A 27,559-nucleotide genomic window follows, 5' to 3' on the forward strand; every position below is an offset into this window, starting at 1 on the left:
GCCTGACATATAGGTGCTCTTCCACTGTATGAACTATGGGCAGACACAAAGTGATGCCAAGATTTACAAGAACACTCCCCTAACACAGGACCATTCTGTTTTTAAGGCGAATAAAAACAGGTGGGTGCAGAAGACGTGCTCAGTGCATCACATAGAAGTTTTGTTGGGGTTTTCAGAAAAATTTCATAGAACGGGGAAAATGTAAATTTTCCTGGTAAACCTATAAAACATTGTTGGATGAGGAATAAGTTTGCAACATGGTATTTCAGTACCATGTGCAGCTAATGTAGCTTTAAAAAAATCAAAGATATAAAAAGAAACGGACTAAATGTGGCTGATGTGCTGTCTCCCTCAGGCAACTTTCACAATACCCTCTCAGTACATGTTGTAGCTCTGTTCTCCCCTGGTTACTAATTCATACCTTTGCTGAAATAGCTCTTGCGGATGACGTCCAGGTGCTTGGGCCTGTCCTCCATGGTGAAGTACCGCTGGTGGTGGATATCTGGTGTGCAGAGCAGCTCTCTGGGTCCTGCTGGCTTCACCTGCTCTGCCTTCAGGGCAATGGCTTGCTCTAGCAGGCCCAGGTTCCCTCGGGTCATGTCGAACATCTCTGACTCATCCGTCACTGCCGAGCGCTGTGACAGGCTGTCTTCATCATCGCGCTCGTCATCTCCATCCACATCGTCAAAGTCTTTGTCCTCCGACTTATCGGATCGTACCTCGATAATGTCAGGAGAGGCTGAGGATGAAGCTTTGTGGATTTTGTAGTTCTCCCCTCTGGGAATGGGAAAGTAGTCCTCCAGTGGACTGGCCCTGTGGGAGCTGTAGCTTAAAGGAGGGCTGGCCTTATAGTTCTGAATTGAGCTAGCCTTAAGAGAGCTGTCTTGTGGACTGGCTCTGTTCTCAAAGGGACTTGCCCCGCATGAGTTGTAGTCCTCCAGAGGACTGGCCCTGTGGTCTTCAGCCTTGTGTGTTCCCTGAGCTGCTGCGGTGCTGGTGATGATGCGGATGGCAGTTGGCACATCAGAAATGGGCAAAACATCCCTGTGCTCCTCCTCATCTGCTGAAGTGCCCTGCCTCTGCTGCATTGGCACTACTATCTTTTCTTTTTCATTGTCTTTACCTATGAACTGTTCACACTGGTCACTTTTAGTCAGATGCTGTGGGCTCATGTGGTTGCTCATATCTTCGTGCTCCCCTTGCTCATCCTCCACATCAGCTGCCTCCTGCTGCAGAGCAGATGACTCCTTCAGTGCTTGAACTCCATGTGCCACCTCCTCATCTTCCTCTTCTCCCTCGTTCGTGTCCTTCTCCTGCTCTTCCTTTACTTCTTCACCCTGTGTAATGGCCAATGTGACATCCTTCTCGGTCCCCATAGCAACAGTCTGCTGAATGGCCACAGTTGGAGCATTGTTGTTGTTGACACAGCCCAGGTGGAGGAGAGAGTTGGCCACCTCCTCAGTGCTCTGTGAGGGAGAGTGACACTCCTCAGCTGCAGGTACCGCTGCTCTGAGCTCAGGCTCGATGATCACACACTCCTCCTCTATCGGAGTAAAGATGAAGAGGTCAGAGCAGTGACACAGAGGAAAACATGAGTCACATAGTGACTTCAGGCTGTTGTCAGCAATATCTTTATCTTCACTTGTATCGCTTTTATGCCTGCTAAGTCTTTCACTGTGTATATTTATATATGTGACATAAAAAGAACCTACTGTTACAAAACTGTAGCCGTAAAGCAGTTTGTTGACAGAGAAAGACACTCACAAAGTCCTTGTGCTCCTAGTGGCCATGGTTTTATCTTTTCTCTAAAGGCTATAATCTATCACAATCAGTGAGTCTCATGGACTAATGGACAAGAAGACAAGAAGTTCCTAATTTTGAAATATATACAAACAAAGAGTTTGGCAAATGATTATTGGTAAAGAGTCACATCTACTGTCTCTGATACCTGCTCTCTATTGGACTGGAGATCTGCTGATGCTGCTGCTCACTAGAGCCAGTGTTGGGGAGAAAAAGGAGAGTGGAAAAGTAGAGCTGTCACCGACCAGAAATGGGAGATGGAAGCATGTAAATATAATAATAACCACTGCAGCTAAAAAGAGTGTCTGACAAGCCCAGTTGTAAGTAAGCTATTAAGACTTGACTGTACACTGTGTTCGTGTTTTGCTCCGAAACAATAAGTTCCGTTGGAGCAACCTTTCAACGCCTCTCTGTCTCTCGCTAGCAAAGTTGACCCAGAAACAAAGTAAAGCTAGTTTTTGGCTATGAGCCCGAAACGGAACCCAACGTATTAGCCAGAGGTCCCTTTACTACGGTTCGGAGCCGCGGACCTGTTTTATATAAGTGAGGAATAGTTTTCTATACGAGATCGCTGCAAAAAGTGCAGCCTTACCTAATGTCCACCTACTGTTACTCATTTATATTAAGATTTAAAAATCTAGTTGCTATTGGTATGGTGAGTAACCTTCAGTAATAGTAATAAATCACACAGCATAGTACAATCATGTAGTTGTAAAACAGCATAATAATATATTAAGTAATCCAAAGTATTCCGTTACGTTACTCAATGAGAGTAACATAACGGAATACGTTACAAAATACATTTTGGGGCATGTATTCTGTAATCTGTAGTGGAATACATTTTAAAAGTAACTTTCCCAACACTGACTAGAGCCAACATAGCGATACAATTAAATATATCAGTTCTGCTAATGGAAATACCAGTGTCTTCCTTGATTATAGTAGTCCTGACTCAAATGAAGAAGCAGGTAGTGAGGAAGCTGAGTGGGGTCTAAATAAAAGACACTCCAGTGGGAATCGTACGATCAACCAATTTGGGAGCTTAACCCATCAAGCAATTACAGTCGGGTATCTTGGCCTTAATCTGCTTCAGTATTGAAGTACATGATGAATATGTGCTCCTTTGATGCTGTGGTTATTTTTCACTGTACCCCTCTTTGTTACCAACAAGCTATGTTTCATACCTTCATCAGCTGCAAAGTTCTCCTCCTTCTTATACGTCTCTTCCTCCTCTTTCTGTTGTGTGTTCTCCTCCCGACCGTTTGTCTGTCCGTCCGGTGTGAGTTCTGTCATTTCCTCTCTCTCCTCCTCCACACCTGTGTCTGTCTCCTCCACTTCCTCTTCTACCTTGGCTCCTTCTGTTTTCTCTCCATCGCCCTCAGCCTCACTGCTTGCGTCACTCTCTGCACTGAAACCTTCATCTAGGGCTAGTTTCAGGGGGTGGGACTTCCTCTTGGAGGCAGGCCGTTCTGTTTCCTGTTCTTGTTCCTGCTCTGCCTCTGCTTCATCTAGACGGCGCTTTCTCGCTATTGGGCAACCCAGAATGCTTGTGATGGGGGAAAAGGAGAAGACAAGAAGAAAAGGGAGAGAACAAAATTAAGAAAATCAAGCTGGGTTATAAGTGAAACAACAACCTAACACGTCTAACAGAACCACAGCAGAAGGAGGCAGGGTGTTTTTCTGACATGAAACAGGATGGAGCTGCTTTTTCCAGTGTGAATCAACACGCCTGAGGGGGGCGCCATGCTAGCTGACTCAGATATCACAACCAATCTCAGCCAATTGAGTGGAACGTTTAATGAACAACTCATATGGAGAGGCGGGCGGGCGATGCAGCAGAGGGTGAAATCCAATAAACTCCTTCTTACGCTCACCTGGGAGACGCTGAGGGAGTCTGAGGAACGATCTATAAACAAAGTGCATCTCAAAATTGCCTGCTGAACAAATACACATGTAAACAGATAGCTAATATCTGCCCCTCAATAAAGACGAGTCACAAGCCAGTGAGCTGCCCCAAGTCTCCCAGGATCTCCCAGGGCGAACGACACAGACGATGAATGGAGGGATGGGGAATGAGGCTGGAATAACACCTGAAGAAATCACATTTCACCACTGCCCACTGAAAGGTTTATTACTTAGGTTTAGATTTAGATGCTCTGGGAGTCTGGTATGTGACATAATGAATGTGCTCTATTTGCAATCTGATTCAGTAAGTATCTTTAAAAGTCATTCACATTGTCTCCATCTGCGATTTAAATAACAAAGAATCGAAATGGTGCTGAGGAACCCGAGAAGCTGTGCAGTTTACTATTTGGTTTTTCTATTTTTTCTATTTCTATCTTTATTTTACAAATAATCAGAAGGAGTTATAAGGATAGCAATGAGTGGGAGAACTAGATTCATTTTATGACTGGGAGATGTAAAAGCAGGAAATGTGGACATAAAGCAGAAAAACGTATCCTCAATCAACTTCCCTCTAATCTGTGCTTTTTCTCTTGTCAAAAACACTTTTGTTGAACCTGATTTCTTCTGATCTGAATGTAAACAACTAACTCTCTGCTACATCCTTTTCCATTAGCACTGCAAAAGAGGACCATTTTGCTCATGACTTGACTTCAGTAACATCATACTATTAACACTACAAAACTAAAAGATGTAGCTTACCTCAGCTTAACAAACGTCTAGCTTGGCTGTGTCCAAAGATAAGTAATTAAGTTGATAAGAATCTTTAAAGCTCATTAATCAAGAAATCATTTGTTTGTCTGTAATGTGAATAGCACTGTTTTATGCCAGGAGATTTTGGAATCTTGTTGTCACGGTGAGGACAAAAGTCTCCCAAGACCACCACTTTGAACTGTGGTTCCAAAGTGCTGTTTGGAAGAATTTGGGTGGATATAGCCATGGCTACCTATAGTTAGAACCTAGCTATTTCACTCAATTCTGTTCTTTATGCTTTTTTAATAATTTTTTTTTTTTTTTACATTTCATCTGTATTCTTTATGCTAAGCTAGAAATCCAGCTGCTGGCTTGAGCTTCATAATTAGCGCACAGATATAAAAGTAGTATTGATGTTCTCGTCTAACGCTCAGTATTACAGCGAGTAATACCGAATAAAAGCACAAAGCAGATGATATGGGACAGAGAACAGAGAGGACAGACAAGACTGAGACAAAGGACAGAGAGACAGAGGGTGGGGTTTTAATCTGCCCTACCTTCTGTGTCGTGAGTATCTCCCACTGATATGGCCAGAGCCATTGCATCCAGGGGTGGGGCAGCTGGATGGGATGGATGGAGGTTAGAGATATGTTTAAGGCACGGGTGCATTTTAGTCCCTGTGCAGTAGCAATGATAAACACAGGCAGTAAATAAAAAAGAAAAGGTCAATTAAGACAAACAAAATAAAGTGAAGCACAGACATGCAATCTGAGCGCATGTGTCACACAAACGCACGTGTCCCCACTCTTCTACCAGACACACATAATGCATGAATGCAGGTGGCATCATGCAGGAGAAAACATAATATTCTCTGTCATACATCAACCCTGGCCTATATCCTGTTACTGTGAGAGATAAGGATCAGCCGAGGCCTGCTGTAATTTCCCCTGCTCTGCTCTCTTCACCAGTCATCATCATCAGTTCTCGCTCACTCTATTTTCTTTCTCTCTCTCTCCTTTGATTCAGGTTGCTATGACCCCTCAGGATGGCTCATTTCGATTCTCATTAACTTCCCCCAGCAATTGCCCTTTATTACTCCAATTATCCTTATTATTAATTTCACTTATTAAAAAATGCTGCATTTGCATTTTAAATCAGCCACTCTCTGGCCTCTTTTTTTTTTCTTAATCCAAAAACCTCAAGTATTTTTTTGGAGTGCTGAGTAGAGATCAATGCTCAGAGGTGAAGTGTGACAAAATGAGAGAGGATGAAAAAATCATTTGGAAGGAGGGCAAGGAAGGGCGATGACTGGCTTTTGTGGACCCTGAAAGCTGGTCCCTGAGTGGGAAACTATGGAGAGGAGCTAAGGGCGGGAGAAAAAACTAAATAATAGCCCTTCACAGTCCTCTCTTCTTGTGCTGCATCCTTTGATCAGACTGCAAAAAGATCGTACACCTTTTTCATTGGATGTACTGTATGTGTTCATAGCAGGAAACAGCAAAAGGCTGCAAGAAATCAATAGCAGCCTGTTGGAGGCACTGACCACGAACTGAGAAGTGCTGATAATGAGTAATAGGAAAAGAATAATATACAGCGTCATCTAAAGACGCAGCGTTAGTGAGTGTATGAGTGCCAAGGTGGGGGAGATACGAGGTGGGGGTTTGGCGGGATATATAAAAGAACTTTATGAAAGGGATTTGCACAAAGATGAAGGTGTTTCCTTACCTCAGCTCTTGTCCTACAAGCTCAATAGGAACTGAAAGGGGGGGGGGTCATGGGGAGAGAGAACAAAGGTGAACAACTGCTCAGAACGCCGCGCTGCTAAAAGAAACTCAGATCAATAAATCACAAATGCATACGAATCCCAGAAGGATTCCTCATAGAGGCTTAGACACACACACATGCCGAAAAATCCTACAACACACCTACATGCTCCTGGGTTCACACATACACATCTACATGTAAAACAAACAAGAGTAAAGCAAACATGCTGCATAAAAAAGGCACGCACACACAAACAGAAAGGCTAAATCAGCCAAACTGCACAGCACCGTTCAGAAAAAGTGACAGTTATATGCAGACTTCAGCAATAAAACATGATTAATTGTTACACTTTAGTTACCATAATTGGGGAAAAGAAATTAAAAGGAAAACTGCCTTCATCAGGAGAAAACAGCACTTCATTCAGGGCCAACTTATAGTAATTGCCTTCAAAACATAAATCAAGCTCTGCTCCCATAGAGCACGCGCACACTTGCCGGCTGTGGGCATCGATTGGGAGTTGAGCGATAGAACGAGTTTTTGGAGAAATATCCTATTTTCATTTGAAGCCAAAATGAAAAAACAATAGGATCCTGGAGAATTCAGTTTGGCCTCCAATATCACATGCATTAATCACATGTCAGAAATAGCCTGGGTATCAAGATACACTAAGAGCACTAAGACACATGCACACATGCATACACACACAAGTTTTTTTGTTTGTGTGTGTGTGTGTGTGTGTGTGTGTGTGCATGCGCGCATGCAACATCGTAGTTTCTCAGTCTTTCATCATGCAGTTGGAATGACTGGATGCCTTCTGAACACCCTGTGAACTGTTGCTTTGCTGTCTTGTTTCTAAACATCAAACACACGTGCAAATGCAAACACACCAAGGAACTCACACATATCAATATGGATATTTACACATTCATTCAAGTGCACATTAAATTTACATGTGTTTGTACACATAAACACACAGCCATACGTACATGTGGACTAAAAAAATATGGAGTAGCAAGGGCTGTGGTTTTTGTGATATTCTAGGAGTTATGACTCAAAAGTGATGCATCGATATTACTGATCTGTTCAGTGGGCATTAGCACGTACACATAAAGCCACAAGGTTTCCTTTCATTCGTTTGTGCCCTTAGAGAGAAGGGTCATACATTGGGTATGAGGGCTCAACTTGAATGGTTTATAATGAGGATGAAAATGATTAGAATCGTGCTCTGGTCTTATCAGATGTCGACATAATTGAACACCTATGGTAGGATTTGGAGCAATGTGTTAAGACAGCCCTCTGCAACACCGTTATTACAGCACCAAATATGTTTTGGGAGAACGGTGTTCATCCTTAAAGCAGAGTTGCAGAGACTTGAGGAATCAGTAGCCACATACATGTACAGATTTACTTAGAGGAGCAAATTAGCCTTTGCTAATATTGAGGCAGACATTTCCACGTGTTACGTGTTACATCCAATACTACAGAGAAGCTCTGATGTTGGAGAGCAGTGTGTGTACATACTGCTGAGTAAAGACACGCAGAGGCCTCTTTTTATTCACCGTCTTTGTCACTCATGTTTATGTGTACAGACAAACATACATTCTGAGTCCACGAACCCACGCGCTTGTCAAAAAGCAGAAGAGATGCTTGGCTGTGAAGGAGTGTTTGTAAATGTAACTGTTGCAGACTGGGCCTGAGTGACTGACACTCACCTCTGATTCCCTTGGACCGAGTGCGAGTTCGCTTATCGTCACCCTCTACGCTCATCTGTGAAGAAAAGGAGAAAGCACGAGCAGAGAGAGCAAAGAAGAGAAGGAGAGGGGGAAAGAAACCATCAGAGGTAATTTCTCAATGCTCTCACTATTTTCCACCACACATCTAGAGCTAATTGCACTTGTCTTCCTTCAAAACAACGACTATAATAACCCACGCTCAGGAAGTTCCCATTAAAACACACCAAAGGTAGCTCTGACACAAAGAGATGATCATATCTTTAATTCTCCTTTGCTCGCCCGACCTCACTCATTTAGTATGCTTTAAAAACCTTAAAACCCACTAGAGCCAACATCAGTCTCGTTTAGGCTACTATAAGGGTAGCATGGTGTAGAAAGAAAAAACAAACTTGGTTGTTCAAGCTACTTTTTAGCTCCCTCCCCACCCTCACCCCTCACACACCTCTTATCACTCCCCCTGTAATTTCCTGCATCTGAGTGGTGCTCATGATTGTAGTCTGTAGAGAGGCAACAGGCGGTGAACGCAGAGGGGCCATGGCCCCTGTAAGCAAAGGGACTGACAATCATAACTATGCTGAATATAATAATAAAGCAAAAACACACAGGCAGCCAGAAAGCCACTGTAATAACCCTTTTAAGAAGAGGACTTGTATGTGTGTGTGTGTGTGTGTGTCTGTGTGTGTGTGTGTGTGTGTGTGTGTGCTGGGTCTGCCACTAACTCCTGGCTCAGCTTTTAAGGCACAAAGGAGCAGGTGTTAACCCTGCTACCTCACACACACACACTGACCACACCTCCTCAGCATTACCTCTCCACACTGAACACTGCTCCCAATGCACTCTAAAGCTATCAGATGCTTTTTAGACACAATGGAGCCATTAGCTTTGATTACTGGACTCTGGGTAGATTTTTTTTTTTTAATCGCAGGTCTACCCCTTTTTCTGTCTCACTCTTCCTCCATCCTATGCTCGTCTACCACCCTTTTATCCCCCTGGTTGCCTGTACTCCCCTCTTCATGCCCAGCCACTTAGCTGCTTTGTTGCTTCTCTATAGTCAAGTTGGCAGAGCCACAGTGGGATTCAAACACGGGGTCCCTGTTTCTTGTAGTCTTTTTCTCCTCCTCTCTCTATTTGGCAATGTCCCTTTCCTGCTAATAGACTACTTATGAAAAGAAGGAGGGAAAGAGGGATGAGAGGAGGATGAAACACGCTGTTGTTGTTTTTGTTAAGGGCTTTTCTTTCCCCCTGTCTCCCGAAGAGGGTGCACTTCATTCATTAATGTTTAGTGTTTGGCCGGAGGTACAGGTGCAGGCACAAGCCCCTCCCTTCCTCTGTGAGCATCCACTGCCTTGCCTTGCCCTATGCTTCTCTCTCTCTCTCCCTCTCGCTCCCTCACACACACACATGCACACACACACACACACAGACTGTCTCTTGCCACTCTGGCTTCAGCTCTTTTGATCAAGCGCTTAGTGTAGAAGTCATGCAACAAGCACCAGCTTTGTGCCCTGCCTGAAGGGAGCAGTTGACTCCTTCTGTGCTCCACTCTCAGTGCTGTGTGGGAAGAGGAGCGGATGAGTGTGCAGTAATGACTTCTCGGTCATGTGTGTATGCTCTTTTAGCCTACACAAGTGTGTGCCTGCCTGCATATAGCTCAAATCCATTTCCTTACACTCAATTGTCTGCACTTGTTAGAATACTGTTCATCTAACCCCACTAGATTTAGAAAAAATGTGGAATGGCTTGTCTAATTTGAAATATTAAGCACAAATTAATATTATCAATAGCAATGAATGTCAAATATTAAAACAGCTAAACAGCTAAACAGCATGTGCTGAGAAAATGTAATAACCAGGTGAGCCCTCAAGCTTAAACATTAAAAACTTTAGCTCAGTATTTTAAATAAAAAAGTAAAAGTAATAGATAAGTGAATCTGAAAATGAATGTAAATATTAGGTAGAAGTAATGGCTAAAGAGATAAAATAGCTAAAAGTTAAGACATATAGTACGATACCTCAAAGAGAAAAGTGGTAGAGCAGAAATATATTTTGCTTATAATAACCAGCTTGTATACTTGTATGAACACAACTTTTTCTTGTTGGTATTTTAGATTTTATTACTGATACAGCATATAACCTTGTAATATTAACACCCATACCTACAATTTAATTAAATGGCTTTCCCAAAGCCCCAACTGTCAAACTAAAATTGTTTATTTATCCACACCCAAGTTTGCTAACATACATGACAAGAAATTGATTTGGCTTGAAAATTGACTGAAAAGATTAATCAGTCATCAAAACAGCTGCAGACTCCTTTTCCTTTGAACAACGAGGCTAATTGAAAAATCAATTCCTCGTTTCAGCTCTTATTGCTACTTTTACTTAACCAATATGATATGATTACTTTTTCTACCAGTGAAGCAGAGTGGCCAGACAGTTTGCAAGGCAGCGATTTGGAGAAAAAATAGAAGACATGAAACGCAAAAAGAGCTTTCTAATAAATGTTTAACCTCTAAATCAATTTAGATTTTCACAGTTACAAAAGGTAAAGTTATATTTAAATGTGATTAAGAGATTTAGTAGATGCATCAAAGAATCAAAGGCTAACATATGAAAACAGATCTATGTGATCTATGTTTTATGTGACTGGGTTTTATTGGAAAGGAAAGAAGATGTCTGTGAAGATGCGATACAGAATATGTGCATATGAGACTGAACTACACATTCCTCCTTCATGAAAAGATGATATACTATTCTCTTACCCCTGTAGTTCTCCCCCCTCTTTCCTTTCCCTCCTCCCTATATTGATAGGCATTGGATGAATCAAAACCTGGACTGAAAAGGGCTCCCATTGCTTTCATGTTTGTGTAACCATAGCTACGCACATTTAAATAGGTAAGCACATCTGAGCTCTCCCCTCTTTCCTGTCCTTTTTCTCAATTCCAGCTCATTAAATTTGTATGAACACAAAGTCACTGCAAATGAATCCAGATGCAGCCAGGCAAGCATTCACCTGATTTTTATAATCATTTTCAAAAGGTCCTTTTTAAAGGTATGTTCAAAACTTGTCCTTTACCTTGCTTTCTTTTAATTAGACTCCTTGAACATTGCACCTATGTAGGTGGACCTACACAGTACCAGCAATGTCTTATGCACAACAGAGAAAGGCAGAGAATGAAAAAGAAGGAGATAGTGTGTCAGGCTGTGAGTGTGCGGCAATATGCGCGCGTGTGTGATGTGGGGTTTAACTAGTATGAAATGATGAAATGTGGCAGCAGAAGAAGGAGAAAAGAAGAGGTGGAGGAAGAGGAGGAGGAAGGCTCTTCCCTACAGGCTGTGTTATACATTATCAATTATGTCCTTCTTTGTGTGCAGGAGGACCTCAGCTCAGCTCTGCATTCTGACAGCTCTATGTAAATGGCTGGCTGGGGGCAATGACTTCAGAGAGAAGGTCATCCTCTGTCCCCTGGTGCACATAAATGACTCTTTTATTCATTTTCAGGTTTACAAGAGTAGATGAGGAAAGGAGGGGGTTAAGGTGGGGGGTTGCGACACAGGGAGAGGAGTTGGAGGAAAGCGTTTGCAACTGACAGAGAAGACTGACATCTCCAAAAATCACCTGAAGCTGCCAATTAGAGGCGGGCCTACAGTTCCCTCTGCACGGCCTCCATGTTGGACCGTCGCACGTCGAGCCCCTTGACAGCTTCACTTTAATGATTCAGGGAGGAAGGAGCACGCGAGAAGACTGAGCATGTGTGACTGCATAATGGGTCAGCTGCTGTCAAAGGTTTGCCATTTACAGTGTGAGTCATCCTCGAGTGATTTCAAGGTTTGTAACTAAACATCTTTTCGGTGCTAATGCTCAGTCTGTTTCATCTATCTCTACTGCAAGTCAAAAAAGACAATAAGAAGGTATCATAAGTGGCAGAGGCCTCTTCACGTGATGTAGTGTTTGAAAGCAGCACATCTCTCTTCTCCTCCTCTCTGTCACTCCTTCAGTAGCAGAAATCAAACCAAATCAATAAAAGTCATCACTTTAGATGAACCCTAGCCATCAGGGGGGAAGCAAAACTACTTTTACTGGGCCCAGGGGGAAACAACCCCCGCTCCTCTCTCCTTCAAACTCTCTTCCATCTCGTTCCATCTAATTGTCGCTCTTATTTGCAGTGCAAAGAAAAAACTAAAAGTTGGTCTTAATGATGAAAGTAGAATTCTTAGAATTATGACATTTTCTAGGTATTTCCCCTCAAAGACTAAAACCCAGTTAAGGTAAAAATTATTTCAAAAGCATCTTTTTCAAAAGAGCTTCCAAAGCAGAAAATTACTAGGAGCACAAAAAGGGGCTTTAAAGAGACTCGGGAGTTTTTCAAAAGGACAAAACGGCAGCAAGACAAAGTGCTGAGCTGCAGGAGCACCTGGGGTCAAAGCAAATGCAATATCAGTGACTAATGTCCCCTATAACTGATAACATGATCTTATTGAAGGCTTGTGTCAGCATTTCATAAGAAGAACATTATGCCAACAGTCAAACATGGTGGTGGTAGTATGATGCTGTGAGGCTGTTTTGCTGATTCAGAACCGCTGTGATTTGCCATAATTGATAGAACCATGAATTCTGCTCTCTACCAGAAAATTCTAAAGTCTGCCCTGAAGCTCAAGTACACCTGACTTATGCAGTAGAGCAACAATCCAAAATACACAGCAAGTCCACCTCTGAATTGCAAAAAAAAAAGGTTAAGAGGTGGTCAAGTCAAGGTCTGGCCTTAAATCCAATTGAGATGCCTTGGCATCAAAGAAGAGCACTCCAAAATTTCTCCACAGTGGAGTGAAAGACAATTGCCAGTTAGCGCAGATGCTTGAGTGCAGTTTTTGCTGTCAAGGGTGGCCCAACCAGTTATTAGGTTTAGGGGGCAATCGCTTTTCCACACAGCACCAGGAAGGTTTGGATAGCTTTCTTCCATTAATAAATTAAATCGGGATATAAAAACTGCGATTTGTATTCACTTGTTTGATGATCTAAAATATACGTGCGACAGAAAGAATAAGAAATCGGGAAGGGGGCTCTGTGCAAAATAAGAAATTAATAGCAACAGTTTTGCTTCACGTGTGGGTCTGTGCTTTTCAGTCACACAGATAGATGCTGCTTTCAAACCAGGCTTTCTAGCTAATAACTGCAACCTCTCGTCCAAATTCATTTACCTCTGGCTCCAGGAAACTACGACAGCAGGTCCAAAACCCATCGGTGATGTCACAGTGGCTATCAGTTTCAAAATGTAAACGTTTTAGTCCCTTCCTTGTTCAGAGTTGCTTTGAGAATGGGAGTCCTTGCCGGAATTTATTTGGGCTGTGTCTGAAAATCTCAGAGAGGACTGTCAGACTGTTGTTTTCAGAATGGAGAAACCTCCTTGAAAGGATGGCAAAGCAGGTCAGAAGTTTTAGACACGGCAGAGCAGGTTAAAGAGAAGAAAAGAGGTGTTGGTGGAAGGGAGCATTTTTCTCCTCTGCTGATAAGGCAGAATATCATGCACTTAAAAAAAGTATGAGCAGCTCAAGGACATCCTTTTGAGTTTCTTTTTTTATTGTGTTTCAATAGGAAAAAAAACCCTGTGAAGTGAACTCAGCAGTAGCAGGAAAACGCTGAGCTGTGCCACGCTGAGCTTAACTAAGCTGAGTGGGGCCGAGGCAAAAGATGGGCAGGGCCAAGCGGGAGATTTGATGTGCTGTTTGATTCATGTTTTTTCTGTCCTGCATGGCTGTCTAAAATACCCTGCACCCTAAGACACACACACACACACACACACACACACACACACACACACACACACACACACACACACACACACACACACACACATACATAGCCTGCTTTATTGCCCTCTGCTCCATCTGCCTCCACCCTTTTTGACTTTCCCCTGCTGAGTTGGGGATTGGAGGGAAATGCCCAGGAAGCAGAATCAGATTGGAAAGGGGTGTGGTGGCGAGTGATGAAGCGGGTGGGGATGTACAAGGGGGCTGTGTTGTCACTCACCATGATTGGTCGACGGCTCTGCAGTCTCTGGGAGGCCTGACAGCGGCTGCTGGTCCTCTCGCCTCGTGTCCACCGCTGGTTCACCAGCTCGCCCCGAAACTCATTTTCTGTTGGTAGAAAAGGAAGAAACAAGAGCAAGAGGTGGGGCAAGAGAAAGGGATGGGTTAGGAGAGGGGACAGATTTGGGAGAAAGAAAAAGAAGGGAAAAAGAGAGAGAGTTGTCATGAGAAATCATCAGCGCCAGTAGATGGGCAGTGTGTGGTTAAAGGAAGAGAGAAGAGGGTGGGGGTTTTACTTTGAGGGAAGGTTGGGGCACTCAAGCGTGCTGCAGACGATCCTTTATTAACTAAAAGACAAGTATGTATGCATCTCGTGGGCGCATGCGCACACACACACACACACACACACACACACACACACACACACACACACACACACACACACACACACACACACACACACACACACACACCGAGGCACAGTTAAGTGCCCCAGCTGGGATCCCTGTCAGTCTACTATTAGAATCAATCAAATTTGTGCATTTTTATCAAGTTTTTCAGGGAGCGTATATATGAAGAAACGGGGTGGTGGTAGTGGTGATGGTGGTGGTGCTGGGGAGCAATGTCAGGGGAGAGAGGTTGAAGAATGGCTAGCATATAATGAATCGCACATAAATCAAACCGCTCTTCTTCCTCCCCCCCTCACTCTTTTTTCATCAAGGTAATAGCTCTTCAGTTTATCTTTGTGATGACGGCCTGAGACAAACACAGTATTACAAATCCCTTTGTGCTCATAGCGATGCCAGTGCAGGTGTTAAATACAAAACAGAGACGTAGTTTGGGGAAATAAAGTGTAGATTTTTCTTTTTTCTGGGAGTGCTCAAGGCTGAACTTTGCAACTCGTGTCGCTTCAGCTCTGTCTCTTTCTCCCACTCGGTTTTCAAGCACTGCTGAGCTGGTAGAGTGAAATCTGATCCTTTTTGAGATAGACACACACATATATTTATGTATACATATATATATATAACCTTTAGCTTTCACCTTGGTTACACAGAACACTCTGAAAGAGAAAGCGTCCTTCAGCTTAGACTGACTGTATGACCAGGCATTTGGGCCACTCTGTTGAAAATGTAAATGGAAGCTGCAGTGGTGCTTGAGAGCAATCATGCCCAGAACTCAGAATCTGTGGTGGGAATTCAAGATAGAATCTTTTTAAATAACTAATGCAGCTCTTTCAAATATCCTGCAGCAGTCTTCTGAGGCAACAAAACCTAAAGCTCTCTGAACAAATCCTCGGCCTTTATTGACTACATCCCTACCTTTTCATTTCTCTTAAGTTTTTTTATTCTTTATTTCCATGCTTGACTGTCCTGTGCGTGAACCCATGAGTGAGAGTGGCGCACTAAAAGCAGTGAGAGCAATGGTGGACGAGACAACAAAAGGCTGTATGTCCGCATCCAAGGGGTCCTGAAGCAGACCCCTTGAACACCCCCTCCCCTTTCCCAACACACACACACACACACACCCTGACACACCAAAGCTCAGCCATTTACAAAATGCTTGTTTATCAACTTTCACCACCACCCCACCCCACCCCACCCCAGAGTGAAAAAGTGATTACAGCAGCAATACTTTAGGTCTGCATCTCTATCTCTGTCTCAGCTATCTCCACACAAACACATACACACACAAGTAGGCAAACTCCCATGCCTATTTTGCTTCCTCTCTGGTCTTTCTCCCTCCTTTTAAAGTGAAGTGAAGTGAGCATCCATCCTGTATTGTTAGTTTTGGGGCCAAGGAGCTGAGAGCCCTTCCTAAATGCCAAACATATAACAGCACTCTATTAGGACACATAGCCTGGGGCCGTGTGTCAGCAGCCCCCCGTTCACTCTGCTTAGTCCTGACCTCGTGCTGCACACACACACACACACACACACACAGAGAAAATACAGCTGGAACCAAAGCTGAAGCGATTCATCACAGAAAGAGGTGTCAGAATTAACCCTTCTTTGGCATCTTGTGTTAAATTTAGAACAAAAAAAAGGAAATTAGAAAACTAATTTGAACCTCGCGTGCTCAGGATCTGCTCTCTCTGATTCTTTGATCACATGCTGCTCTTTCTCCACCTAAAAGACTCACAGCTCATTATTTTACAGCAAAAGTTGGAGGAGTATGAGACAATTAGCCATTCACCGGGGACGTTTGGTTAATCAGAAGTGAGACGGTAGGTGGGAGTGAATGCAAAATGAATGGGTTTTTAGCTTGGGTTTTTTTTGTTATTGAGGGGCAGATTTGCCAGTTATCTGCACAGAAAGCAAATAAATGATAAGAATCAATACCTGATCCAAAAAAGAAAACCTTTTACCTGAAAACAAAGTTTAGGCTCAAGTAATACCATTACAGGACTGCGGCTTACTGTACTGGGACAATAGAGCAAAGAGGTCTAAATCCATAGTTAGATTAAATACCAGGGTGAACTGTCTGTAACAGCATTAGTGTGTGTACAGCGCTGGGGCCAGCTGTACACCCCTGGCCCCCTGTTAAGCAGGATTTAGAGACAACTTAGTGTGATTACAGCGAGCTGAGCAGACGGGAGCGAGAAATCAAAAGTTGTGCACGGGCGGGGTGGTTTCATGTTACTCTGTTGGTTTCTTTGTGTCAAAGCACAAAAGAAAGGAGAGTTTCCAGATTATGAGGCAGGTGTGAAAAGAAAATTTGTGATTTAAAGATCCTAGCTTGAAGGGCAAATTAAACAGGAAAGGTGACTAAAAGAGGGGCAGCTTGCAAGATGCTACTATCAGTTTAGTGATGGGGATTGGATGGAAAGGCAACAGCACCATGGCAACCAGCTTTTAGGAGGGGGAGCTCCCCTGAGGGTCACCTTGACCTCTGAGAAAATGACACAAACCGCTGCTTCTAAGACTAAACTAAGCCGCACACCTGAAAATCTGTACCTCTCCGTTTTCCAAACACTTCTCCAAGTTGCGTTCCTCTCTCGCAGAATCTGTGCACTTTTGTCTTGCTTTTTTAATTAATTTTCACTTTTCTTTTTTATTTATTTCCCATTTCAATGCAGGGCATGAAATTCATTATTTCCAGCCTTTCAGTTGAAATGCTTCCTCTCTACTGAAAGCCAGGGCCAACCCTGACCTTTGCTTGTATTGCTTAGATTTCTGATAGGCTTTGAATGACGAGGGTGCAATTTGGCCCCAGCTGCTCCTCTAGTGCGTTTATTGCGCTCCCTCCTCCGGCACCTGCTGTCCTCACCATCGCCTATTCAACCCTTCATAAATAGCGAGGTTTCCTCCTATCACAGTAACTACAAACACACACACACACACACAGGAGCAGGTCATATCAGAGGCTGCTACACGCAGCTCTATACGCTGCTGTAGCAGCATAAGGCACCAATAACCTAATTCGGTAATCCCCCTCCAAAACTAGGCTACATTTCACTGGAAACGTAAACAGAAGGAAAACAATAGGTTTTTTTTATCTTATCTTTTCTGCCTAGGATGCGTTACATGTGTGGCTCGGTATTTATTCTACATTAAGCCAAACAATAGGCCTGCGGATGCTTTTTCCATGCATTTAAATGAGCTTTAACCAACTCCAGTGGAAGATTGTAAAAACTATTTTAAAGCCGCAGATATTTAAAAGCAGCGGAGACATTCTGCCGTTTAAAGTCCGCGTTTCCAACGGCGAAAACCAGGAAGCAAAGTAACGCCGAAAGCTTTCCTGACGGGCAGCTCAAGTTTCTCCCACTCTCTTCTGAGGTTACTACTGCTACAGAGGAGTGGGGAGAAACTTAAAGAGCGGGTGACATAACACTCTGTGTATCACCATCATCGGCAGCCCCATCTCTTTCCTCCATCTTAGGACGCGGGTGCTTTGACAAGCCGCGAGGCGCACACATCACGCGGCCATCTAAGCAAGGCAAGAAGGTGGGGTGAGCAAGAGAAGGGAGTGGGGGGTGTGAGGGATAAAAAACAAGAAAAAAACAACAACAGCACAGACGCACGGGCTCGCTTTCTGCACCGTGCCACAGTCCGAAAAGATCCAGTGAAACGTGCCACTCGAGGCTCCCCTCCCCGGCGTCTATTTTCAGTGCGCTTCTGAGGACTTTTTTTTTTTCATCTGCGCACTACTAAAGGCGGCTGACATTTGAAGAGAGCATCTCTGTTTTTTGCTGCAGAGGATCAAATGGTCAACCCCTCCCTCCATCCTTCCCTTTGCCTTTCTCTCTTTCTCGCAATCACACTCACTCCATCCATCTGTCCACACACAAACACACGCAGGACTCCTGCTGCTCTACCTTTCTAATAATACAAACTCTGCACACATATCTCAATTTACTAGAAAGGGTGGGACGTGGTACAGTAAACGAGCAAATTTATTCCTGGAGACAGGAAGGTGAAACTAGAGGACGGAGCAGAGGATGGAGCATCGTACTGAGTGTGTCTTCTTCAAGCCCCACACTCTGATGATGAACTATTCGACACGGGCAGAGTGGCAGAGAAGTGCACGCATCAACTGAGGTTCCGAGAAAGCGCCATAGTTGGTTTATTCCCACTTATTACACGGCGCCGGTGTAAACACACGCAGCATGGAAGGGGCTAAAATATAGCTTCATCTCCATCCCGAGCGGAAAATACTAATAGCAGCTGACAACGTAAATAAATGGAAAAAAGAAGGAAAAAAATCAGGTCAAACTGTGGGGAGATCGCAGCTGTGGGTAAGTTTTAATCCACACCGGGGAATTAGGAAATATAAAAATGTGACATCAACACTAAACCGGTGCTAAATCGCGCTGTGGGGGGATGCTTTTAAATATCACACAGAGTCAAAGTCACGCACAAAGGCTGGGTAATTCCAGATGAATCATCACAGATCTAAACACTCAAAACATTTCTGATTACCTGTATCCGATAATATTTCCTCTGTGGTTTCGGCGCCGCGTTCTCGCTCTCTTTTCAGAGTTGCAGGCCAAGTAGTTTTCTTTAAAGAGACACGATATCCCGAGTAAAAGCTCTCTGTGTTTGTTTTTTTCTTGTAAAAAGCAATCGTCTATCCCGTTCCAAACGTCCAGATGTGATAAATAAGAAGAGCGAGCTGAAGGTTGCACCGGCCTCTCCTGCGCAGCGCATCGGCGCACGGCTCCGTATCCGGGCGTTAAGATGTTACTTGTTTGTAAGCAAAAAACATGGCTTCATTTGCCTTTGTCAGCGAGGAGGGGAGAAAAAACGTAATATTGACTTACCTTTCCCTCATGAGCCATTGTACCACCCCCTCCCTCCACCCTTCCCTTCCTCCCTCCATCCATCCCATCCCCTCTCAACTCCCCACCCGCCCCTTTCAACTCCTCCCTCCGCCCTTTGCCATGACATCACGGAAGCTGTAGTAAAACCTCCAGCATCAGATGGGCAGGGCTTGAAGTCCCCTCTTACTACACACTAACTCAATGGGCATATGTGCACACACACACACACACACACCCCTCCCTGACTTTCGTCCTTCCTCTCTCCTAAGCATCTCTCAAGCCAGCGAAACGTACAACTTTAAACCAGATTTGACTCTAACTGCGCGCCATTTCCCACATATGAAAATAAAGTTTCCATTTCTCCAAACATCCCATAAACACCATTATCAGCGTGTAATCGTTGGTGAAGCATCTCTACGCCTCTGGGCTCCAACACAATATTAGACACCAGAATTAGCTCATGTTTTATACATTTCACCCGCTGACAAGTTCTTGATGTCCCCCAAAAGCATTACTGTAATCCTTCACCACCCCCAACGCACCCCGGAAAGTGGTACCGTCCAATAATTCATTCAGGGGGACTTTTTTTAGTCGAGGACCGTGAATTGATGTAGTAGCAGAGTCTGGATATGCGCGCAGCGCTGACAGCATCTGATAACTCCTCCGTATGGGAAGAAGGGGGTGGGGGTTAACGACATATAGGCAAAGAGGGAGATTATATGTCTCCCCCGAGCATAAAAAATATTTATGCTCAGGGGAGGCGACGAAAGGACTGAACTGTGATATCGGTTTGAATAAAAAGAGAAGCAGGAGTTTACTAAGACAACTAATCACTCTCACTTCCTGATCTGCTCATCGTTTTCAGGCTGACCGCCGCAGCTCCGAACAACAAACAGCCGGTCTTAACAGAGCAACTTGGACTCACTCCCAAATGTTGCTCACATCATGCTTTTTGCTTTGCCGTTTTGAAACCATTAGTGGAAATGACAACCATTCATTACAAGCCATTTGAGAATAGTCCCCACAAATGCCATCCTTTATCTGCTGTCTCCACGCCGCGCACGTAGGGAATATTCAAAAAGCCCAACCTTCAGCTTTCAGAAATTCTATTAAATTCTTATCTCTTTGCAGCAGGCTCTTTTTGTGAAATCCCATTGTTATGCATTGGAGCTGAAATCAATCACCGGCCGTGCACGCCGCCATCAGTATGATTTCAGACAGTGGTGTGCAGAAAGAGACACGCAGAGAGAGAGAAGGGATTCACAACAACGCCATCGACAACCCAATAAACAAAAGAGAGGGGGGGATAGGAAATATCCCGGGCCATGATCCAGCACAGGGTGGACCGGTGTCGCAAAGTTGAGGCCTGTAGGTCAGGTGTGAACTAGAGACACACGGAGGGTTTCTGGCGGTAAAAGAGAAGAGAGAAAAGGCCTCAAATCTCAAATCACAATCGCTCGCTGCTATCAGCACTGCGGACAGCTCCAAAGTGCTGCTCCAGAGATTCTGTGCGTGCTCAGAACCGTGGACAGCTCTGGCAAACAATATCTACTACAGCTCATTGTTGAGGCAACAAAAGCGTTTGTCTGCCCACTGTTGACACTAACTATCTGCCATCAGCTAACTTTAATGGCATCAAACAAAGGTCCTATTTTTAAAATGATAATATTTCACCTTTAAAAATAGGGAATATTGCTCCATTTGTCCCAATCATCGATAACGTTTCTTCAAACTTGTCAGTTTTTCACATTTTATTTTAAAAGGTAAATCTTATGGTTTCAAGTAAAATCATTTTACACTAATAATATGAATGCTTACATGTAAACTTTATGCAATACTGTTGAACACACTGTCACAAGAGTACCAAGTGGGTGGGTTTTTGTTGTTGTTGTTTTTTTTTACTGTTGTGGCTTTTATTTTGAAGGATAAAACTTGAACCATATTTGCCTTCGTTATAAACTAATACAGACAAAACGGAATGCCAAATCTATGAAAATGAATATCCAAAACTAATGTTTATTCCATTTAAAGGTCTAAAAACTTTATCATATCGCTACTGCATTTTATTTATTTTTTGAACGGAGACATTGACAAAATAAAGTACAATCATTTCATCCTTTATATAAACTGAAATAAACAAAGCAGAATGCAGCTTTTATAAGTCCAAGCTCTGAAAATTAAACTGTCTTTAATTTAAATATCTAATGACTCGTATTTATAGTCGATCTATTTACGTTTTTACTTTGAAAACATATATAAATATATATAAAACTATTTTCCATACTCACCCCAAACTGCACCCCCCCCCCCCGCCCCCCCATAAAAAAATATAATAAATAAATAAATAACTAAAATAAATATCACTTTCATGAATGGACAGATCTAAACCTATTTAATGTATACGTTTGAAAACTTTACAATATCGAGCCATTCACTTGTTCTTGCCTTTTATTTTGAAGGGTAAGACACGGGTAAACTCACCTCATTCGGAAAGAAAAAGTAAAATACACCGTGTCACTTTGTATAAGCCTATGTTGGCACAGTTTAACATTTGTAATCGGTCGCCCCTTGTGGCTATTATTTTGAAGAAATGAAAACTGAAAACAAAAACTTTCTTCTGAAGGCTGAGTGTGAGTAATCGAGCAGCCGGTGCACGAGCTGGGAAAACTTGTTCCTCTGTTGTTCTAAAGTCTGTCTGCAGATGCAGATGGCAGAGGCCTGCAGCACTATAGCTCTTGTATGGTGGCTATATTGTGCGGAGTGCAGGCAGCCAGTATAAATATTACATGGGGGCAGCAGCTGAGTGAGCGCTTAGGATGGGACCGGGGGAGGCCCCTATAGTCCCTCGACAGATGGAACAAGCCGAGAGACTAAACACACACACACACACTCCGAGAGAGAGAAAGAAAAAAAAACTTTTTAATAAGCCTGCAGCTTTGGCAGTGTCCCCATGGTACCGGGGCCACACGGTCCCCCAGGGACCAACTGTCCTTTGTCTGGCCAGTTTTTATCCGAAGAGGCTGGAGTTTATCTCTGCTGTGTGCTCAGAACTCAAGTTTACATTTCTTAAGTTTATTTCGAAATGCTTGCATGCGATGAGTTTGCCCCGCGGAGAAGTTTTGAAGTTACAACTGGTGTAACCAGACAGAGCTGTAAGCGTCTTTTAATTCAGTACAGCGATGGTCACAATGTCTCTAAAGGGATTTTTGTTGTTGTTGTTTTTTAAATTTTCTATTTATTTATTTCTTGGACGCTAACAGAGCTGCTGCAACTTTTTAAAACAAAGTTCCGGAGCGTGTCTGTTGACTGTCTGCTTATATCTGCGTCAGCACAATGATTCTAAAGAGAGATGGAGATGCCGAGACACAAAGTTTAAACACTACGTTTCAAAGTTGCTCCTCTACAGTTTAAAAAAGTGAGCGATACGAACCTAGAAAAGTGCGGCACAGCTTCATCTCTGCGGTGCTCCTTCTCTCGGTCCCTCTGAAAAGTCCCACAGCGGCCGTCAAGTGCTGCTGGCAAGTTTACTTCAGCCTAACAAAGTTACTCAAACTTTACTTCAACTTCCCGACGGACTGACGAGGGGCGGTGACAGACCACTGACCGACACGCGCGGGAGCCAATAGGAAGGAAAGCTGCCCTCCTGCTGCCAAGAGCTGGAGCCTATCCCGCCCCTTCAGTGTCAGCTTTCAACAACAATAACCCGAACAACAGCAACAAAGAGCATCTGCTGCGCCGGGCAACTTCTCACACTCACGCTCCCCCAGCGATCTGACTGAATGCACATAAACTCTCATCTGCTTCATTTACATCAACCTGCACATGCTGCTGCACTGAAAACTTCCACAGACATCAAACATAGATTCAAACGTGTTGCACAAAGAGCTTCGCGGGATTAGATCACAAATATCTCACAAGTCCACCACAAACTCGTGGACAACTGCATGGACACGTAATGAAGCAGAACCGAGCTGCAGAATGATGAATCTAGCTGTAAACAAACATGGAATTAAAGCAAGGTATATTTTTCTACATTCTGCTTATGTTAGCAACATCTCTTTTCTTTTCTCTACTTTTTTTTTTTTTTTAAACATGATTGGTCAGTTTCCACCAGCCTCCCTCATCACGTGTGACCAAATGTACCAGATGTACAGCTAATTTAGGGAAGTTAGAGGAGCATTTTCACTGGAACTCCAGGCCTATTCAGAGCGTCTGTGTCTGGGACAGACAGACAGTTCCTCCCTCCCAATAGCAGATGGTCTGCCAGATAATGAGCTCTCCCATTGCTTGCTCCCATTACCCCCATCCCCATCTCTCCAAGATGTAATGGGGGGTAAAGCAACCTCAACACATTCTACAGCCTTTTCATGTACATTTAATGTTCTGATTGCTTATTGCTATTGTTTGTTGAAGAGAGTTGCACATTGCCAAACAATATCCTCTCCTTTCATGGAGGCGTGTGCTTGTCTACACTTTGAAATTTGTAGTGTTAATGTAAAACCAGCTCATCTCAGATTCGGTTTAGCCTCCCTTCATCCTCTACGAGTTTAAATAAATGAATCACTGCTCACTAATAAATGCACTGAAACGAAACAAACTACACTAAACAAAACTCTTAATCTAAATTAAAATATTTTTTTTAAACACAAATACACTATGTAGCTTACATATTGTATTTTTTTATATTGACAATATTTGTTGCTAAACTAAATTATAAAAAAATAAACTAAACTAAAAATACTCAACTTAATTATTTTTCACAAGCCTGAGATAAAGCTTGAATACTGAACTCAGATACATTTTTACTCAATTGAAGTGAATTAAACTAAATTTCATTATCCTTAACTAGAGTATAAGCTTCGCTAGCAAATAACTATATGTTACTAGAGTAACCCCACATTTGCTTGACTCACTTCTAAACTTGAATGGTCACAATAAATAAACTAAACTACACTGAATTCAACTTTCCCTTTCTGTGTAAGCACAGTAGATGTAAGTGACTAAACCAAGCTAAACTACCTGTATACATTATTAGAAGAATCAATGCTGCTAAATTAAACAAAAATAAAAAGAACTTGGATGACTTGGAAAAACTTTTAAAATCCCCCCAAACTAAACTAAGCTGTGACAGCACAGTAAATTAACAGTCTGACTACAGTCAAATTTCCAGTCTTCATCATAAAAAAGGAATTATTAGAACAAGTCAATAATTGTTTCACCAAGCTGGAAAATAGAAAATGAAAGACAGAATGAAAGAAAACAAAACTAAATTCACAAAGCTCGCTCCTAGCCCGTTTGTACAGTAACAAATGTAACAAATCTGCACAAAATGCATTCCTCTTGACCCAAAGAAAAATCCCTTATCTTGCTTCATAAAGCCTGAATTTTCAACACTGAAGACTAAAGATATTCAAATAAAACGTAACTGAATTACAAAACAAACAGACAAATCTGAACAGCTGACAACAACTGTGTACGCTAAACTCAACTCAACTTGTGTCAACCAAAACTAAACTCCAACAGATTAAATTAAATGAAGCTAAACTAAACCTAACTGAAACAGCTGCTGCAAATGCCCTTAAACAGACTGTTGGAGGCTTATTTAAATGGGGTTGCAGAGGGACTGTAACCTGTTCCAGCTGACATAAGGTAAAAGGTGTGGTACAAGCTCTACATGCTGCCACGGGGCTTAAACTAAACTAAACTAAACTAAACTAAACTAAAGCGCTTACTTAAAAATTACTTAAAACTAAGAAGTCCAACTAGATCAAATAAAACAAAATCAACTTAAGCCGCTTATTTGAGCCCAAACTCTGATTACTGAACTAAACATTGAATGAAATGAAACTAACTAGATGAATTTTAGTTTTAGCCGTGCGCATCTGAGCTAAACTTACTTGAATGTGCACGGAAGTGTGGTTCTAAATGCTGTCAACAAATATCTGACCGACACAGCCTTTAACTGAAGTGTAGTTTTCATGTTTATTCTTATCATCGAGTGAACAACAAAGCTAACCATATCTAAACATTAAACTGAAACTAATGCTCCTAAAAAGCTGGATGTGGTTTTCTAGTTTACACATCTGCTCTCCACATCCCTTCACTCTCCATCTCTTTGCTTTTATGGCTCCAAAAAACGAGAGAAACACATCTATAATGAATTCACTGCTTATTAAAGTGGCTTTTGGTGTGCGTGGACAAAGAACGTGTCGCCGTTAAGGAGGACTGCTGGGTCTCCACTAATGCCTCTGCAAGTTTTTTTTATCTGGCCATGCCAGACAGCCTCTTGTATTCTTCCTAAGCACGGTGCTCTCATTAGCCCATTAACTTCACTATTCACCCCCCTTCACCCTTCTGTTCCACTACCCAGATAGGACTAAACACGCACAGACACACTCACGTACACACAGAGACACACACACACACACAAACACTACACATTCACAGGCATATGCAAACGCACACAAATGAATGCGAACACTCCTCCCCACACCATACCACCCCACCCCCAACCCTCTCTCCTCTCATTCTCTGCTCTGTATAACAAGCAGCTGAACTCTGACATAGCCTCCAGCTGTCCTAGAGACACCAGTGACAATAAAGTTTAAACAAATACACACAGAAACACACACAGGGACGAGCAGGAAACAGAACATTGTTGAGAAAATGACTCCCGTGAGTTAATTAATGGAAATTTCACTCCATCTTCATCATCATCGTTATTCAAAAGTCCTCTTAAATGTTCACTCCTACGCTTTCATTATCATTATTCAGCATCTCGATTTGGAACAACTTTGGGCTGCGCTGGTGGAAAGACATAAGGGTCAGTGCTCCACCGGAAGGGAAAAAGTTTTTCTCTTTGATAAACGAGCAAATTTGTGTTTGAAGTAACAAATGATGTGAACGATGTGAATAATTTGTTAAGGAAAATAAAGAGCTTTATTTCTTTTTTTAAAAAATAGCAACTAGACGCACGCTCACTTTGACACAGAAACACATCCTGGTTTCGTGCACAGATGGACACCAGAGTCCACTCTTGTGACAACAATCAGATTCATAACATGACGACTTTATTTTCCTACATGCCCCCTCCCTCCAACCCCTCTCTTACTGTCATACCCCCAACCTTGCTTCTTCTTTCTCTCTAACATGCATGCATCTTTATCATACCCATATCTGTCAGCTTTCATTAGATACAGATAAGCCACTAGTGCTTGGGTTTCTGAGAAATCCATGATTTTAAATGTCCACCCAGCAGTGTTTTGCTAAAGGACAGCTTCACTTTTTTCAGGCTGGTCTAAAATAATAACACACCCATACTGAAATATCTTCTGATAGACATGACTTCAAATTTTTTAATGAAATAAGAAGGCTGCAAATAATGAGTATTTGCATTGTTAATTAATCAGCAGATTAACTAAATAAAATCATCCAGTCAGATCTCTTCTGCTGCTTGTAGGAAAGCAAAGATTTGCTATCTTTCAGCTAAAACCATAACACCCCCCCCCAAAAAAAAAAGCACTGAGAGAAAGGGTTAAGACGATGTTTGTCATGGAGAAGATCACAGCAGGACTTTATCTGAAAACAGAATTGCTGATGGAGAAATGGGCACTACATGTACAGGCTGTGCAAGAACTCCACATCTAAGATGTAAAGACCCCCACTTTGTTTTGTTAAATGTTAAACGGACTGAGGGAAAATAAAGTAGAAATCCAAGGTGATGTCTTTGAAAGCAGGGTTTTGGTATTCTTCACAGCTTTTGAAGACTGAACTATAGATCAATCAAAATAGTAAATATGTTTTGATTTCCCTTAATAGTTTCAGGTCTGCTTTAAGTAGTTTCCTTTTTGTGTTTCCCCATTATTTGTTCCTGCTGAGCAAAAGAAAAGCTGATACAAACAGAGAGCCATGTTACTTTTGCCTAAACTATCTCATGTATTTTTGGTGACATGAGGACTATGTCCAACATCACTTACAATGGAAGTGCGTATCATGACAGCTAAGCCTTAGCAATTCAACTGGTGGATAAAATCAAATCATAGTTGCCATTAGACTAGCGTATAGTGTAAAATCTTATAGATGTTAGACTGCTTCTGAATTTCCTTGTTTTTATGTATTGTGGATATGTGACAAAGTGATATAGATGCACAAACAGTCTTAAAATATTCACATTTTGAAACAGAGTTGGCGTTCCCATGGTTCTCAGGTGTAAGCAAGTAAAGTTTATTTATTAAACACATGTCACAGACAAACATTTAGAAAGCGCTGTATACAAAAAGAGTAAAATAAAAAGACCATTATGTGCCATAATAGCCCATGAT

General features: G+C 42.6%; 1 protein-coding gene across 5 annotated transcripts in view; it reads right to left on the reverse strand.

Annotated features, from left to right (window-relative positions):
• myt1b (myelin transcription factor 1b) overlaps nt 1-22,708 on the reverse strand; it is a 45,765-nt gene extending 23,057 nt beyond the window's left edge. For 3 of the 5 annotated variants that reach the window (XM_084917529.1, XM_084917531.1, XM_084917528.1), the window contains exons 1-7: nt 22,669-22,708; nt 13,980-14,086; nt 7,932-7,986; nt 6,181-6,211; nt 5,013-5,075; nt 2,985-3,346; nt 422-1,543 (exon numbers count right to left, since the gene is read on the reverse strand). In XM_084917529.1, the coding sequence (XP_084773655.1) occupies nt 422-1,543; nt 2,985-3,346; nt 5,013-5,075; nt 6,181-6,211; nt 7,932-7,986; nt 13,980-14,086; nt 22,669-22,693 (1,765 nt within the window). In that variant the 5' untranslated portion in view covers nt 22,694-22,708. Of the gene's footprint in view, nt 1-421; nt 1,544-2,984; nt 3,347-5,012; nt 5,076-6,180; nt 6,212-7,931; nt 7,987-13,979; nt 14,087-18,897; nt 19,043-22,668 lie in introns of those variants that run through there. The other 2 variants (XM_084917532.1, XM_084917530.1) reach the window with 2 other exon arrangements.
• Between the last annotated feature and the right edge of the window lie 4,851 nt (nt 22,709-27,559).

This window comes from Perissodus microlepis, chromosome 20, assembly GCF_051167445.1.
Source record: "Perissodus microlepis isolate ML-2025 ecotype Zambia chromosome 20, ASM5116744v1, whole genome shotgun sequence".
NCBI classification, from domain to species: Eukaryota; Metazoa; Chordata; class Actinopteri; order Cichliformes; family Cichlidae; genus Perissodus; species Perissodus microlepis.